Source organism: Haliaeetus leucocephalus, unplaced genomic scaffold (assembly GCF_000737465.1).
Source record: "Haliaeetus leucocephalus isolate CR32 unplaced genomic scaffold, Haliaeetus_leucocephalus-4.0 Scaffold236, whole genome shotgun sequence".
NCBI classification, from domain to species: Eukaryota; Metazoa; Chordata; class Aves; order Accipitriformes; family Accipitridae; genus Haliaeetus; species Haliaeetus leucocephalus.
In genome coordinates this window covers 223793-238489 of record NW_010972672.1, presented here as the reverse complement: position 1 = coordinate 238489, position 14697 = coordinate 223793, and the positions used below count along the sequence as shown (strand labels likewise).

Here is a 14697-nt window from a genome sequence, read left to right as displayed (position 1 = left end):
TGAAATTACTGTAGGGAAGATAAAATTTTTTACTCAACCTGAGAGGGTAATGTTTTCATAACCTTTTCTGTACTATATTTATTTATTTAACAATGCTTCTATCTGCAAGTAGTTTTCCTTCAAGAATTCTTGTGACCTTTTGTTACTTGGAGCCAGAATCTTTTTCCCTGCAGTCAGAAAAATGTGCTTGGACAGTTTAAGCAATGTCTAAATGTCTTGTCACTGTTCTTTTCTGATGGAAAAATGAAGCCCAAGCTAAGTTCTTGGTCCTGTTTTCTAGGAGACTTTAGTGTACAGTCTTGCTTGGGCAGGAGGCAGATTTATTTGGAAGTTGTGGCTCGGAAAGGGTAAGCGGTAAAATGATTTCCTTAGGACCTGCTGAGTGCTCCCCTGCCCGTGCGCTCCCTGGAGCGTGCTTAGTGGCAGCAGGCAGCTTCCTGGCTCTTGCAGTGCATCCTGCACCCTGGGCAGCGGTTGCCTGGGGACTGGTACAGCATGCTGAGATGCTGTGGAGGGTCCCAGGGCCTTGCGGAGTTGCGTGGGGACAGCTGTGCATCCATGCTGTGCCTCAGCTGCCCTCAAGGATGTTCTGAGATGTTCCCTCAGCAGCATTCTGAGAGCGATTCAGCTAACTAAACCCTGCTGACAGTAGCAATAAGGAAGATGCTTAGATGAAAAGGGAAAGTCCCCAAGCCGAAGCCAAGTCCCACACTTGCCATAATAACTTTTCCTTCCTCTTTCTTCACTTCTTCCCTCTCAGGCTGTGCTGTCTAGTACAAATGCAAACACAGCAGAGGGACTCTGTCCCACCTTAGGTGATGTGATGTGTTGCAATGGGATCCCTTGTGCAGGTACAGGGCTGGGGCTATTCACTTTCTCTGCATGAGCAGAGCTGTGAGCCTGCTGCAATGAGGAGGAGGGTCCCTGTCCCTAGCTGGTGCAGCCTTATGCTGTCCCCAGCACTGGGCTTGTGCCATTAAGGTATCCTTCCCTCTGACCTTCAGGTGCAGGCTGCCAAGAGCAAACACAGAAATGTGGCCATGGACCCGTTCAGAGCTCTCTAGGGCTGCTTGCCTCCATTCAGAGGAGGTTTCAAGCTGGTCAGAGTGGTTTTATGAAGCTTTATGACAGGCTTGGAGAGTTTTGAGTAGTTTAGAAGAGTTTGCAAGTATCTCAGTTGAAGAGTCTTGCAAGCAGTTAGAGCTTTTGATGGGTCTTTAGAGCTGGTAACAGTGGTTGAGATCAGCTTTGCAGAGGCACAGAGCAGCTCAGAGTGTGTGAGCAGAGCTCTACAGCAGCTGAATGCTGTTTAAAGCTGCTCACCAGGAGCTCTGTCCTGGCTGCTGGATTGCCTCCCAACTCCTGGGTCCCCCCAGCTTTTCTGTTCATCCTGGGCTCCCTCATTGTCCCACTGGATGTCTGTGGGGCTCTCAGTGACTCTTGCTCTTCTGGCTCATCTCTCTTGGGTCCCCCTGATCTCTCTGGGTTTATCGCTGTGTCTTTTGGGCTCTCAGATTCTTCCAGGATTTCAGTGTCCCTTGGGTCTTGCAGCCTCTCTCAGTGGTGTTACCCAAAAGAATAACTCACAAGGTATAAGACACATTTGACTTGTTTTTTACTGAAAGAGGCTGAGCCTGTTGGAGGGGAGACATGCTCAGATGCAATCACCGCTGTACCCATGGGGAGTGCTCCTGCTACCTCCTCATCAGTGCACTACATTTTGAGGGCACTGACAGTGCTCTCCTCAGGGCAGCAGCACTCGAAGGGTCCTGCTGGTCCCACAGCTCTGGTGGTTACCTCGGTGCATTGCCACTTCTCTCCTGCTCCCTGCTGCGTCCATCCCAGCCCAGCTGCACCCCACTCCTTCCTCTCACACAGGGTGCTGCAGAGCTGATTTCAGCCTATGCAGCAACACCCTCAATTTGCCTTTCTTGGATTTGCCAGGGGTTTTTGTTGTCCAGCCCTCTTGGGATGCTCTGCACTTTCCTGGGTGCTCTGGGCTCCCTTGGTTTGGGTCTCTGGGGCTCTCTTGGATTCACCTGGGCTTTCCTGGTCTCTCTGGGGCTCTCTTAGCATCACTTGAGCTCTCTTGGGATCTCCCTGGAGGTTTTTTCCCCAGTTTCTCTGAGTTTTCTTGGACTCTCTTGACTTTTCTCACTAGTTGCTTTCTCAGGTGCTTTCAGGGTGGCTGTGGTACCTCTGAGCTTTCTTAATCTCTGCAGACTGGGATGCTCTTGTGTTGCCCATTTCTCCAGGCTCTCTTGGGCTATTTCAGGCTCCCCTGGTGTCCTCAGGCTCCCCTGAGCACACTCTGGCTGTTCCCTGCCAGCTGGCATCTGTCCCTCATGATAATCCTCAAATTACCTTGTTAGACATCGCCAAGGAAGGAGGCAATGATTTCTGGACCTGGCAGAGGATGGGACCTGGAGGTCAGGCTTTCATCTGGAGCTGGCTAGAGGTGCCTGGCTGCAGGAGGATCAAGGTTTTACTGGCAGGAGGCAATGGGGGCAGTCAGTCAGCATCATGCTTGGGGACAAATAGGTTTTGTTTCAGCCCCACACTGGTGCAAGAAGCGCCCATCAACCACAGGCTTGATGTTCTGGTGATGAGAAGGAAGTTCCCAGGAGGGCCCCTGCCGAAACTGCCAGCTATTGCCAGAGCATTTCCAGGACAGGCAATCAACAAAAGCCACAAAGCAATTTTGGAGGATGTGAAATTGGCTGGGGCAAGAAGTCGGCGGAGCCCTGCCAGGCTGTGAAGGGACCTGGGAGGTCTGGTCCCCTGTCCAGCCCCAGTTCGGGCATCAGGCTGGTGCCACTGGCTGGAGGGTGGGAGCTGGCACTGTCACCTCTCCTTCTCTGTATTCCTGGTTCCTGGGGAGGAGAGCTGCTGGTCCTACTGCCTGCAGGGCTCTGACAAGGGCTGAGCGGGACCAGGCTCTGGGGTCAGAGTGTGGTCCCAGGTGCCACCTCAGCAGACATGGGGATCTGGAGCTCAGGATTGGGGCTGAGAGCCAGAACTGGGTCATGGGGTAGGAAAAGAAGTATCATTCTTACCCATGGTGAGAGCTGTGCTCGTCCTCAGAGTGACCGGGAAGTTTAAACAGATTTGTGCTTTGTTAATCCAACTCTCTGCTCGGCTGCATAGTGGTGCTCCCAATAACGGGAGAGAAACCAGACCATGGGCCTGGACAGCATCCCTGGGGACTGCCTGGACCCTGGGGGAGGTCCTGGGGCATTGCTGTGGAAACAGGAACAAATGGAAACGTCACAGCATGAAGAGATTTCTGGGAGGTGATCTTTATTTCACATGGGTATAACACAAGCATTCTTTACAATATGGCCAAAAAGGAGAGGGAGAAGGCCTTCTTGGAAAGTACAGGATCAGGCAGAAATACAGAAACCCTCATCAATACACAAATCACAGTGAATGAACCATGGGTAGTGAATAAAAATCTCTGCAGCCAAGGTGTGTTTTGGGCACTCCCAGCAGTGGGGACAAAACACTGAAGTTTCAGGTTCATCCATTGCCTCATGCCGGTTTCCCACAGCCTCAGCCCTGCTCCTTCCCACCCACCGAGGACCTTGGAGCAGGTTCTCTCTGGACCTGTAATGCACGAACACATCTCAGCTCCGGGTGGTAATTCCTGCACTCCTCAGGAAGGTCAACCAGAGCCCGGCCATTCCTGTTGGAAGGTGCTTTCAGCACTAAAAGGACCTCTCATAAATAGAGGAAACATCTCCCAGACCCCTCATCCCCTCTTAACGCATGTGCAAGCTCTGTCAGTAAGCTGCCAGAGCAGAGCCCCTCGCTGGAATGAGTCCTGCTTGTCAGACATATTGTATATTCAGGTTGGGGTTTATGTCTTTGAGAGCAGCCAGCTTCTGTAACGTCTCTTCGTTTAATCCAGATTTCTTCAGCCTTTGGAGAGGAGAAGGAAAGAGGTTAAATCCACCCACGCTATTGACTGTTGGCCATGATTTTGCACAGCCAAAAAAGACAAAAAGCAACCAGTGTGGGGGGGGGTTTCTGGTGTTGTCTGGCCCCTGTCCTAGCCAGCTTTTTCTGCTTCAGCAAGCAGAGAGCATGGGGGAGACTGAGGCTAGGGCTGGTCCATGGAGCTCTCTCCATTGGGTAACCACAGCTCCACCGAGGCACTGGGCACCCCCCAGGGTCCTGCCGTGGCAGCCAGAGTTGGGCTCCATGGTCGCAGCATTTACTTAGCTGGGTCAAGGCAACCCCTGCATTGCCTCTGCCCACCACACTGGGCAAGGAGTTGACATCAGGAGGGCCAGTCTCAGGGCAGGAAAGGTGCCGTCACATGGAGCATCCATCTCTGCTGCCTGCTTTGGGGCTGATGAAACACGTCATCCCCCCCAGTTTTGTGCATTAGTAGTGTGTCCTGAGACATCACCGGCTGCTTTAGGAAGGCAGTAGGTCTCATCACGCTAATTCCAGAAGCGAGCAGCTGGTAGAGCTGGGGGGGGCGGCAGGGCAGCTGCCTGCTAGCTGGCAGGAGGCAGAGCCAGCTCCGGCTGCCATGCGGTGCTCTCCAGATGGAGCCACCCAGCACCTTGCCATCCCAGGACGCCTTCAGAGAAGGGCACCAGGAGCAGCCATAGCTTCACAGAAAACACACTCCCACCTCGCAGGACAGGCTGGGAGCTGTGGCATGAGGAGGCTCACGTCATGCTTGGTCCGTCCCAGTTCCCGCGGGGAGCAGCCCCGTGGCTGGAGGAGCACTACAGCCAGGGCAATGCCCAGAGGAGCCGAAAGTCCCTTACCAAAGTCTCTGCAAGAAGCTGGTGGGATGCCTGAGCATCTCGCACAGCAGCTGCACACAGCCATCTCCCAGGTCATTCTCACTCAGGTCCAGATGCTCCAAGCTCCGGCTGGTGCTGAGCACGGCGCAGAGGTCCTCGCAGCAGGCGCCGGTGAGTTGGCACTGCCACAGACTGCCAGGGAGGTGTTTGGAGAAAGGAGACATTTGGACATTTCATGCACAGTCCTTCACAGCCAGAAACCTTGCCTGTGCTGCCTAGTCAGCCAGCCCAGGTCCTCTGGATGCCTGGAAATAGCTTCCAGGGAGGACTTTCTCCAAAGCCTTCCTCTGGGCATCTTGTGAGGTGTCTGGGAACATCCTTTCATATGGGCACAGGCAGGACTGGGCTTCCTCTTGACTGGGGTACCCCTTGATTGTTTCTCACAACCACAGAATAGGATTGGGGTGGTCTTTAAGGAGGAAACGACTATATACGTGCACCTGAAGTGTGCTGGTGGATGGAATAGCTGCAGCTGGGGCAGTTAGCATACTGCTGCTTTGCCTGGGAGAGCTTTAAATCCTAGTCATCTCATCTGGGTGATGATAAATAATCTCATATAGCTAATAAAGAAATAATTTTATATTTTTAAGCTGTTAGCACCCTGCCTATTGAAGCTCTTGGCACCCACCTGAAGGTGTTCAAACTGCCCTGGCAAGGGATGGTGACCAGCCACAGGGAGACTCATCAGGGGAGCACAGGTGAGTGGCAGATCCCTGCAGAGAGCATCTTCCCAGCCCCAGCAGCCCCCAGGAGCCCCTCACCTCAGCATCTGCAGCCGGCAGGCAGGATCCTGCAGGCCCTCACACAACTGCCGCACACCTCTGTCCCCCAGCTCGTTGGCCCCCAGGTGCAGCTCCATCAGGCTGGGGCTGGCAGCGAGCACCGCAGCAAGAGCCCCGCAGCTCGCCTCTGTCAGCCGGCACTGCCACAGCCTGCACGGGAGACAGGCAGAGGAGAGGGGCATCGTCATGGCTGCTCTGGCAGCCCATCAGCCCAGCTGCCCACTGATCTGTGGGGACAGTGCCCACTGCACCCATCCACACTGACGGCACCTTTGCCCCAGGGCTGACAGGGAGGAGAATATCTCAACAGAGAAAAACTGGCCCTGCTCACAAGGTACCTCGCTTCTGTATTTCCTCCCAAATCTTGTAGGTTTTTTTCCTCTTTGACTCTTGTACTTACAGGTGTGAGCAGCACCCTGAAGGCACTGGCTAGTGGCGAGGGGTTTCTCAGGTCCTTCAGGACCTAGAAGCTGCCACCTGCCCCAGCAGCGCCACATCTCCTATCCAGGGGCACTACACCCCCCTCCCCTTGGCTCAGCATCACTACTGGAGCTCAGGAGTGTAAAACCGCTGCCGGACTGAAGAGCTGCATCACCCATCTCCTTCCTCTCTGGCCCCAACACAGTTCAAAGCAAAGGTGCTGCTCACCACCCCCAGTTAGCTACCCTGCCTTCAGTGCCTCCACCAGCCCAGCTCAGACTCCTTTTCCCAGGGGGTCTGTGCAGGTGGGGGGATGTTGCCCGAGCCCTGGGAAATGCCACCAACTCCAATTTTACCACTCTTGCTGTGCGGCCCCTCTGCAGCCTGTTCTCCTGCCTGGCTTTCTGCTACCTGTGCTCACAGGATGGCTGAGATGCAGCTCATTTGTAGCTCCAGGGGAAAAGTAGGTAAGAAGCTCAAGTTTAAAAGCAGATGAGAAAACCAGAGCTGTCTCAGTGGTGGTGGCCCTGGTGAAAGATGACACATCACCTTTGCCCTGCAGGTCTTAGGAGGGCAGCCAGCGTGGTGCTGCACAGCCCAGAAGCGCATTACATCCTCTGAGCGCTAGACAGCAATCGCTTTCTATTTTTGACTTGCAGACATCCCGCTTGTAGAGGGTCCTGGTGCCCACCCAGCGATGTCCCCCCTGGGAACCCCTCACCTCAGCATCTGCAGCCGGCAGGCAGGATCCTGCAGGCCCTCACACAGCTGCCGCACACCTCCGTCCCCCAGCTCGTTGGCCCCCAGGTGCAGCTCCATCAGGCTGGGGCTGGCAGCGAGCACCGCAGCAAGAGCCCCGCAGCTCGCCTCTGTCAGCCGGCACTGCCACAGCCTGCACGGGGGACAGTACCGAGGCTAAGCTGGTCTCAACCCCCTGGCAGCCACTTCTCTCTGAAAATCACCCGCTGCTTTTTGAGCCCAGGGTTGTGGTCAGGCTGTTTAATTAGCAGTGCTCAGGGGGAGCGACGTGGCGCAGCAGGGGCAGAGCAGCACCCTGCACACCCGGCCACAGTGACCCCCCCCAAAAGGCGTCCACCAGGAACAAAGCAGGACAAAGCAGGACCCACCAGCCCAACGCCCATTACCAGAGCTTTTGCATGCTGCAGCTGGGTCCTGCTAGTGCCCCGCACAGCTCCCGCATGCCACTGTCCTCCAAGGGATTGTCGCTCAGGTCCAGCTGCGCCAGGCTGGACATGGTGCCCAGCACGGCAGCGAGGTCCTTGCAGCCGGTGGCCGTGAGGTTGCAGCAGCCCAACCTGAGGGAGAGACGGCGGTGAGGCTGCCCGCCCGCTAGTGCTTCGGCCCTCCTTTCCATCGCCCCAGGTCAGAGGAGACCTGGCCAGTGTCCCCTGCCTTGGTCCAGGCATGCATGTAGCTCCTGCAGCGGCTTTGGGGACACTGTGTTGGAAAAGAGAGGGGAGCATCTCACCGCCCTCTCCCCATCCCTCTCCCAAAGCTGGTGTGCCTGTACTGGTGTTCACTGGTGTTTCCTTGTTTGGCATCCCTGGGTGCAGTGAGGCTGAGAGCAGCTCAAACATTCTCCAGAGTGCAAAACAGAACCCGAATCTGCAGACTCTAAGGGACAAAAATGCCAAAGTGCAGCCACGAGACAGTACCCGGCAGCAATGCCGCTGTGCTGGAGTGTGGGAATGGACAGGTAAGGCAACCACACAGTGTCCACTTGACCAGGGAGTAAAGGTCTGGGGGCAAACAATTAATATTGCTTGAATGAGTGAGATTAACCTTCCTCACTTTTGAAGTTTCAGAGAGATTCCCTCTTTCAAATCTTATTGTCCAGGCTGAATCTATACCAGGGGGAAATGGAAACACCAAAAAAAAAAAAAAAGGAGGGGAAAACGCAGACACCACTAAGGGGTGGTTCATCCCCTTCCCAGAAACGGTCTCTGGAGTGAATCCACTTCTGCAATTACGTTTCTGCATGATGCGTGGCCAGCCCTGTCCCTGCCTGGGCACACAGGGACCTGAAAACACCTGCGGCTGCAGGGCAAGAGCCCAGGGAGAAGGTGTCTGGTGTGCACAGACACCCACAGACAAACAAACAGCAGGCACAGTAGCACAGAGCTCTCCTCTAACTTCTCCATCTGGCCTCGGCACTGAAAATCAGCTCTCTCCCTTACTTTCCTGCAGCGTCCTAGCAGAGACTCATTCATTTAAAAATGTGGAACTAAATTATATTGATGGAAAAGGCAATAATAAAGGTCAGGCCCCTGCAACAAGTAGGTCTGCAATGCCTCAAGCTATCTTTGGCAACAGCAGCATTGATAAATAGGCCTTTCTCATTTCTTTTTTCTTTTTTTCTCCCTCTTCCAGGCTCACAAAGAGAAGAGACAAATGGTCCTGCAGCCTGCTGGAGCTCACAACGTCCCTTACCGCATTGTCTGTAGCTGGCAGGCACCGCGTCTCAGCCCCTCACACAGCAGCTTCACACCACTGTCCCTCAGGTCTTCGTTCCCAGCCAGGTCCAGCTCCGTCAGGGTGGGATTGACGCCGAGAACGGAGGCCAGAGCCGCGCAGCAGGCACTTGTGAGCTGACACCGATCAAACCTGCAGGAGAGACGCAGAGAGGAGCCACGGGGCTTGGCACAGCTGCCCTGCTGCATGGACACACCAACCAACCCCTTGCTGAGATAGCCACCACTGATGACATCCACAAACTGGACTGGTCTTCACAGATGGCCTCCCAGGAGCAGGACAGCAGCCCATCCCACCGTGCAGTGAGCCGTGGCGGCACGTAGTCATCCTCCCCATGCAGCAAGGAGACCCAGCTGGGCTGGCTGTGGTTTACTTGTTTTCCCATTTCACCCGGCTGAGAGGAGCAATATACCTTAACATCTTTAATTTACAGCCTGATTTTTCCAATGCTTGACAAAGCAGGTGGATGGGTGACTGCTTCCCCTCCTCTTGCTGTTTTTCCCTGAAAAGAAAGAAGAGATGCATCCTATTCCTATTCCTCTCCTACTCCTAGTCTATTCCTATCCTAGTCAATTCCTTTCCTATTCTATTCCCATTCCTATCCTATTCCTATCCTATCCCTGTTCCTATCCTATCCTATTCTATTCCTGTTCTGTTCTGTTCTATTCTATTCTATCCTACTCCTAGTCCTAGTCCTAGTCCTAAACTATTCCCATTTCTGTCCCTACTCCAGTATGCTCCTTGGCCGCCAGCTGTGTCCCTAGGTCACACCTGTAGCCCCTTGCCAATGTGCCTGGCATGGCGGGAGGACCAGCCTTGCTGCAGGCTCCTCCACAGAGTCATCACAGCTCTTTCGGTTCTAAGGGATTCGCCACTTTGCGGCTTGGGACCTTACGCACCGATATGCCTGCTTGGCCGGCTGTGGGCCCACAGAGTCCTCGGGGTCATCCCACAGAAAGGAGCAGTGCCCCAGGTCAAGCGACTCCAGCTTGGGGAAGTGTTTTATGCTGAAGGAAAGGACCAGCTGATCAAAGCGGTTAAGGTTGAGCCCTCGTAGGTACACGCCCGTGAAAGGATCCAAGGCAGCCGCCACAAAACGCTTGTCCTGGAGCTCATACAGACAGTGGCAGACCTCCAGCTCACGGATCACCGCCGTCTCCTGCATCAGAAGAGCTAGGGCTGTTTTCTGGCTGTTTTGAAGCCATGCCAGTAATTCCTGTGTAATCCTTGGTGTGATTTTACACCCCATCTCCTCCTCCAGCTCCCTCCTGTGTTCCTCATTTAAGAGCCCGAAGAGGAACCGCACGGTTAGCATGAAGTAGTTCCTGGAGTTGCCGTAGCTCTCCAGCAGCTCCTTCACATCCCTGCTGGGACCAGCGGGGAGGTCCTGTGCCTCCCCTTCATCTTCTAGCAGGTAGAACAGCGCTGCAAAAAACTCCTGGAAGCTGAGGTGGATGAAGCTGTAGGTGCTGACGCAGGAGATGTCCTTCTGGAAGAGATGCTCGTTGAGGAGGAGCGGGAGGGCTTCTAGCTGGTCCAGTGCATAGCCCTGCACCTCCTTCTCCTCAAAGAGGACCTTCTGCTTCCAGATGCCATCAGCTGCCAGGCAGCACAGCTTTCTGAGCACCCTGGGCATGCCTTGCTTCAGCTGGCTGCTCAGAGACCGGAGCAGGGCAGAAAGGTAAAGGATGTAGATCCTTGTCGTTGTCTTCAGGCTTTGGGCGAGACCCCCGGTGCGGCCAAGCTGCTGCTTCATGACAGTGCAGACGATCCAGCACACGATGGGCACCAGGCACATGGTGAAAAGTGTCTCGTTCCCTCTGACGAACTGGAAGGCGGCAGCTGCCTGCTCCGCATTATCAAAAAACTTGTGGAAATACTCCTTCCTCTCTGCCTCCGAAAACCCCAGGATTTCGGCATAGCGCTCACACTCCAGGCACTTGCCCAGTTTCTGCAGGGCAGCAGGCCTCGTGGTGATGAGCAGGGAGCACTCGGGCAGGAGCATCCTGCGGAAAAGGCTGCTCAGGATGATTTCCACTGGCCTCTCCTCCTGGGGCTGGAAGCACAGCTCGGACTTGGGCAGGTCAAAGGAAAAGCGGAACTCGTCAAAGCCATCGATAACAAAGAGGAGCCTCTCTTGCTGCCTCAGTATCTCGTCAAGTGGCGGAGAGCTGCCAGGATAGCACTGGGTGATGAGGTTGGCCACGCTGGCTGGGCTGGTGAGGAGATTGCCCTCCCGGCAGTGGATGTAGAAGACGTAGTCAAACTCCACAAACATCTTGTTGGACGCCCAGTCCAGCATGATCTTCCTGGCTGTCATTGTCTTGCCCACACCTGCGGCTCCCAGGAGCACAACCACCTTGGGGGTCCAGCCATCAGGGCCGGGCTTGAAGAGGTCGCTGACAGCGATGGAGGAACTGGCTTGCTCTTTCATGATCTCTGCATGCCTCCGTCCCATGGCCATGATCTCATGCTCCCGTTGCTCTTCGTCACGGTGCTTGTTGATGATCACCAGCTTTGAGTACCTGGTGTTCAGGCTCACGTCATCACCCATCCGGGCATTTTGGTCCTTTATGCGGCTGTATGCCTGGCGTATGGCTTTTTTGTAATTCCTCTGGTAATCTGGAAAGGCAGGAGGCCACCTCACACGTCTGCGGAGTGTGGGGCGAGCGGCGGCAGAGCCCCCCGCGCTTCTCCCTGCTGGCACCTACCTGATGATGATGAACCCCACAGAGCAGCAGGCCCCAGGGCTGGAAGAGAAAGTGGTGTTAGTGGGCAGCATCACTGAGCACCCAACACCCCCAAAGCCTCTTCCATCACTTCATCCCTGGAGGAGCCCCCTGCACCCTACCACAGGGACCCCCAACCCACCACCCTTTCCGTAGCATCCTCATGGCTCCAAACATGGGCTCTTGCAGACACAACCCCCAGGACATGGTGCCTGGGACCCCACAGGATTCTGTACTCGCTGGGGAGCCGCTCAGCCTTCCCACCTTTCTCTCTGCTTTCCCGGAGCAGGGCAGCAGCATTGCGGAGCTGGATGCTCTCAAAGACGGCTATCGCCACATCCAGGGCGTCCTCCCCACCGTAGAAATCCAACATGAGGTTCTTTGTATCTGTCCAGTCGGCCTTCTCCAGCCGCCCCCAGGGAATGCAGGTCCTGCCCTGCAGGTCTCCATGTGCCAGCGCGTCCCGAAATTTTTTAAAGTCCAGCTCGGAGAGGTCTTCCAGGGCCCGGAGCAGCAGCAACCCAGCAGTGCCCTGGGAGCTGTCTCTGCTTGGGGCGCAGTTCCTGCTGCCACGCAACCCCATGGGGAGAGCCCCCACACCCAGCTAACACGTTGCCCTTGTGCCTGTGATGGGGGGACAAGGTTTGGGGAAACCATCCTGTCAGGAGCTGCCCCAGCCCCACAGCCCAGCCCCATCCCAGTCATGCTGTCTCTGCCCCGGGGGAGCTGTGCCCCCTGCTCCCCCGCAGCCTCATCCGCCCTGCTCCACTCCCCAGGGGCCGGGGCTGTGGGGCTGGCTGTCCCCAACCAGGCACCATGGTCCTGCCTGCTGTACCCCTGCCTGCTTCCCCAGCCCAAACCATCCCTGCCAGCATGAGCATGAGGAGCAGCAGGGCAGCAGTCCAGGGGCTTGCCACCAAAGCCTCACTAGAGCCGTGTCCCACCACGTGAGCAGTGTCCCTGCCGGGAGAGCTATGTCCTCACCAGGAGAAAAATGTCCCTGCCAGGAGAGCCATACCCCACCAAGAAAGCAGTGCCCCCACCAGCAGAGCGATGTCCCCACCAGGAAAGCAGTGGAACTACCAGGAAAGCGGTGTCCCCACCAGCACAGCGATGTCCTCACCAGGAAAGCAGTGGAACTGGCAGTAAAGCAGTGTCTCCACCAGCAGAGCAATGTCCTCACCAGGAAAGCAGTGGACCTACCAGGAGAGCAGTGTCCCTACCAGAAGAGCAATGTCCTCACCAGGAGAGTATCATCCTCAACAATAGAGCCATGTTCCCACCAGGAGAGCCACGTCCCTACCAGGAGATTGGTGTCCTCACCAGGAGAGGCATATCCCCACAAGGACATCCATGTCCCCACCAGAAGGACCACTGTCCCACCAGGGTCACAGCCAGGCAGCTGTCCCTGCTCTGGAACAAGGCTGCTTCAGCCTGTGTGGGACCCGCTGTGCAGTGCCATCATGCCATCAGGATGGGTTGGCAGGGATGGCTGGAGTCCTTCATTGTACTGACAAAACGAAGCCGGTGAGCCGCGCAAGCGCTCCGATTTCCTGTAGGGGCACAGTTTCACTTTCAAAGGGTGCCACAGTTCCTTCCCCCTCAGGTCAAGGTTCTCACACTTCATGACCTTTCTGCACCTTATTTATTTTCCCCTTTTCTTCTCTTTTCTTCTTAGCACCAGCTCCTTCCTTCTCGCACTGCAGCAGAGGGTTGTGCTGAAAGCATGCAGACCTCAGCACCCGGCTGTGGCAGCTCGGCTGCTGTCAAGTCCTGCACAGCCTGCGACATGCCAGTCAGCCAAAACAGCCAAGGCTGGGCCAGCTGGAGGGTTGGCGGTGGCTTTGCCACTTCTTGGAATTCATCCCGCCACGGAGCTGAACATCAGTCCCTGGTGTCCCAACTCCAGGGAAGGCTCTGGTCGGCTGGCCCATCACCACATGGTGCAGGTGGCTCTGCTCTCTGCTGGGGACTTAAACAGGCAGCGGGGTCCTGCCATAGGACCAGGTCACACCACGGGCTTTTTGGTCAAACAAAACGCTTCAAAAACTCAGGCTGACATATGGGTAACAGACCAAAAAATCTAGTGGGATCCACCAGATCTGCTGCCAGGGGAAGGGGCAGGCTGAGGAGCAGCCCTGAAGGTGAAATTCGGGCTGAATTGGAGCTGCAATCCCCCCCCCCAGCCATGTGCACACTCCTGGCAATGAAAATGAGCTGTAAGCTAACAGCCATGAGCGGCTTTGTCAGAACACAGCCCATTTGCAGGGACCCAGCCAGCAGGTCAGAGTGCCAAAACCTTCTTGGGCAAACGTGGCTGGCACTGCAGGCATGGCAGGCGGGTGGGGGTGAAGTGGCTGAGCCCCCCGGGAAACGCTTCTGTGGCCCCGAGCTAGGTGCAGGCAAAAGTACACAGGAGTGAAGCAAAAAAAAAACCCCACAACCCAACTCTTTCTGAGACTGAAACTGCAAAAATGCCTCCGAAGCAACTTCACAGGAGATAACAATGTGTAGGGTGAGAAAAGAAACCGAGAGAAGGTGCTGCCCCACCTACAACCCCTGCCTGCACAACGGCACTGATGTTAATAGTGTTTGCAGACAAAAACTGAAGTATCCCAGAGGGAAAGCTCCAACTACCCTTACTGCAGCCACGTCCTGTGCAACACGAAGACAAATCCCACAAGAGCAAAACCTGCTTAGCCGATTGCAAAGCATTTCGAACTTGTAAGACCTCCACCTTGGCACGGATGCACCATGCTCAACTCCAAAAGCCACTTTGGGTTTCGGATTTCTGCCTCCAGCTTGTGATTACAAAGAGTGTCAGCCAAAGGAAAAATGTGTCTTGGATGGAGAGAGACCCAAATCGATGTCAAACCAAGCTCTGTTGCTGCCAGGATCCTGGTGCATTCCCATTTCCCTGAGTTTTACCCATCTTACGGTGATGGCATTCAGGCTGGGTTAAATTAGTGCAAACTCATTAATGGTTGTGGAGCTTTTTTTTTTTTTTCCCCCCAAAAAAAAATGTTAAGAACTGGTCTAATATATTGAGAGTGATGCTGGGGAAACTGAAAGCCAGTCTGCTCGATGCTTATTGCTTAAATATCAGTGGCGCAGAAGCTGGACACATCGTGGGTGCAGCAAGGTTTCTTGGGGTGGACGGGTGCTCGCCCTGCTTAGTGCTCTGCCCGGCAGCACCTACAAGGGACTTTTTGCCCCCAGACCCAGGCTGCAGCAGCATGCAGATGCGGGGCCACACGGTGTTTCACCGGCTCCTTGGTGCAGCCACGGCTCGTGGCTCTCACCGCCTGCCCTTCCTGTGAACTTCCTGCCTCTCTGGGGGAAATGGCTGTGGTTTGACAGGTGCCGCTCCCACCGGTGTGGGGATGGGGCCTGGCTGGCAGCCTGAAATGAAACCGCTTCATCCCTCGCTGCAACCCCAGCCATGCCGCC

The 14697-nt window shown here is 55.4% G+C and overlaps 1 protein-coding gene across 1 annotated transcript; it reads right to left on the bottom strand.

Annotated features, from left to right (window-relative positions):
* Nucleotides 1-3830: 3830 nt before the first annotated feature.
* NLRP6 (NLR family, pyrin domain containing 6) lies at nucleotides 3831-11830 on the bottom strand. The gene is made up of 10 exons (XM_010568066.1): nucleotides 11512-11830; nucleotides 11230-11268; nucleotides 9418-11140; nucleotides 8931-9020; nucleotides 8477-8650; nucleotides 7171-7341; nucleotides 6747-6917; nucleotides 5585-5755; nucleotides 4785-4955; nucleotides 3831-3921 (listed from the first exon to the last, which is right to left on the bottom strand). The coding sequence occupies exons 1-10, from the start codon at nucleotides 11828-11830 to the stop codon at nucleotides 3831-3833; spliced, it is 3120 nt and encodes a 1039-aa protein (XP_010566368.1).
* Between the last annotated feature and the right edge of the window lie 2867 nt (nucleotides 11831-14697).

Bases quoted from the DNA above. Each gene is read 5' to 3' on its own strand.
- NLRP6 (XM_010568066.1), bottom strand. From the start codon at position 11,830: ATGGGGTTGCGTGGCAGCAGGAACTGCGCCCCAAGCAGAGACAGCTCC. The intron at 9,021-9,417 runs GTGCGTAAGGTC...CTTTCTTTTCAG, and splicing joins CCGGCCAAGCAGGCATATCG to GGAAAAACAGCAAGAGGAGG. The intron at 3,922-4,784 runs GTAAGGGACTTT...TCCTCTCCAAAG, and splicing joins AGCTTCTTGCAGAGACTTTG to GCTGAAGAAATCTGGATTAA.